General features: G+C 44.1%; 1 protein-coding gene across 1 annotated transcript in view; it reads right to left on the reverse strand.

The window, feature by feature from the left end:
* Positions 1-728, reverse strand: part of LOC119587045 (hornerin-like) — a 7,585-nt gene extending 6,857 nt beyond the window's left edge. Inside the window, exons 1-2 of the mRNA XM_037935792.1 lie at positions 548-728; positions 14-158 (exon numbers count right to left, since the gene is read on the reverse strand). Coding sequence (XP_037791720.1) covers positions 14-158; position 548 — 146 coding nt within the window. The 5' untranslated portion in view covers positions 549-728. The remainder of the gene's footprint in view (positions 1-13; positions 159-547) is intronic.
* Between the last annotated feature and the right edge of the window lie 211 nt (positions 729-939).

The following is a 939-nucleotide window of genomic DNA, read 5'->3' on the forward strand; positions in this document are numbered from 1 at the left end:
GCCGAAGACTCACCCGGCGAAGGTGGAGTAGGTCTCGCCCGAGGGCAGTTCCGCCTTGAAGTAACTTCCCACGGGCTTCGGGTCGGAGTCCCAGCCCTTCTCCTCGAGCTTGGCGGCGCAGCTGAATCCCAGCAGCACCCAGGCCACCACGACGCGCACTGTCAGGCCAAGGGCAATGTCAGACGACGCTCCAGGTTTAACAAAACAAACACAAAAACAAAAAGAAACGTTTGGGGGCAGAGTTCTGGTCGTTTCCCGCCTTATTCGAAGCTTAAATTGGGTGTTTTTTTCCAAGAAAATTATGGTAATCTTTTATGTTTGAAGTGATTTACAAAAACCATTCATCGGGCTTTTCCCTAACTACGTCCGGCATTATCATTATAAACAACATCTATATTCAAAAATGAACGCTAAGATTGCTTCACATCTTATGGACATTATGCAAGTAAGAAAACAAACGACTCAGAACGTTGAAAAGTTTTCCAAATCTCCTCGGCTGACGTTACGTAATCACAAATAACAAGCAATACCCTAGCGCTGGACTCACTCTCGACAATATTCTGTAGGCTAGTCAGGTGTACAGGGTCCCCGCGGCAACTAAGCTGCAAGGGAACTGTGCATAAGAGCTTCGTGGCTGTCCTTATATACCATCCCGCAATCCACGAGAACCTCAAACACTCTTGGGTCTTGATTGCACGCTGCGTGGGAGGTGCTAAAACGAGTCTTCTTCTTTTAAACAGGTTTTTTTTTTATCCTCTGTTTCAGCATTTTTTTCAAGGAAATTTCGGGTAATTGAATTAGGTAATTAGTATATCTTTATGTATGATAATTACACGAGTCGCTATTACTGGACTTAATCTATTACACTATCTTGGCCTAACTATAAACATGATTCGTAATGCGTTGGTATGAATGTCACGATCCTGGAAAAAGAGATTT

Source organism: Penaeus monodon, chromosome 22 (genome assembly GCF_015228065.2).
Source record: "Penaeus monodon isolate SGIC_2016 chromosome 22, NSTDA_Pmon_1, whole genome shotgun sequence".
NCBI classification, from domain to species: Eukaryota; Metazoa; Arthropoda; class Malacostraca; order Decapoda; family Penaeidae; genus Penaeus; species Penaeus monodon.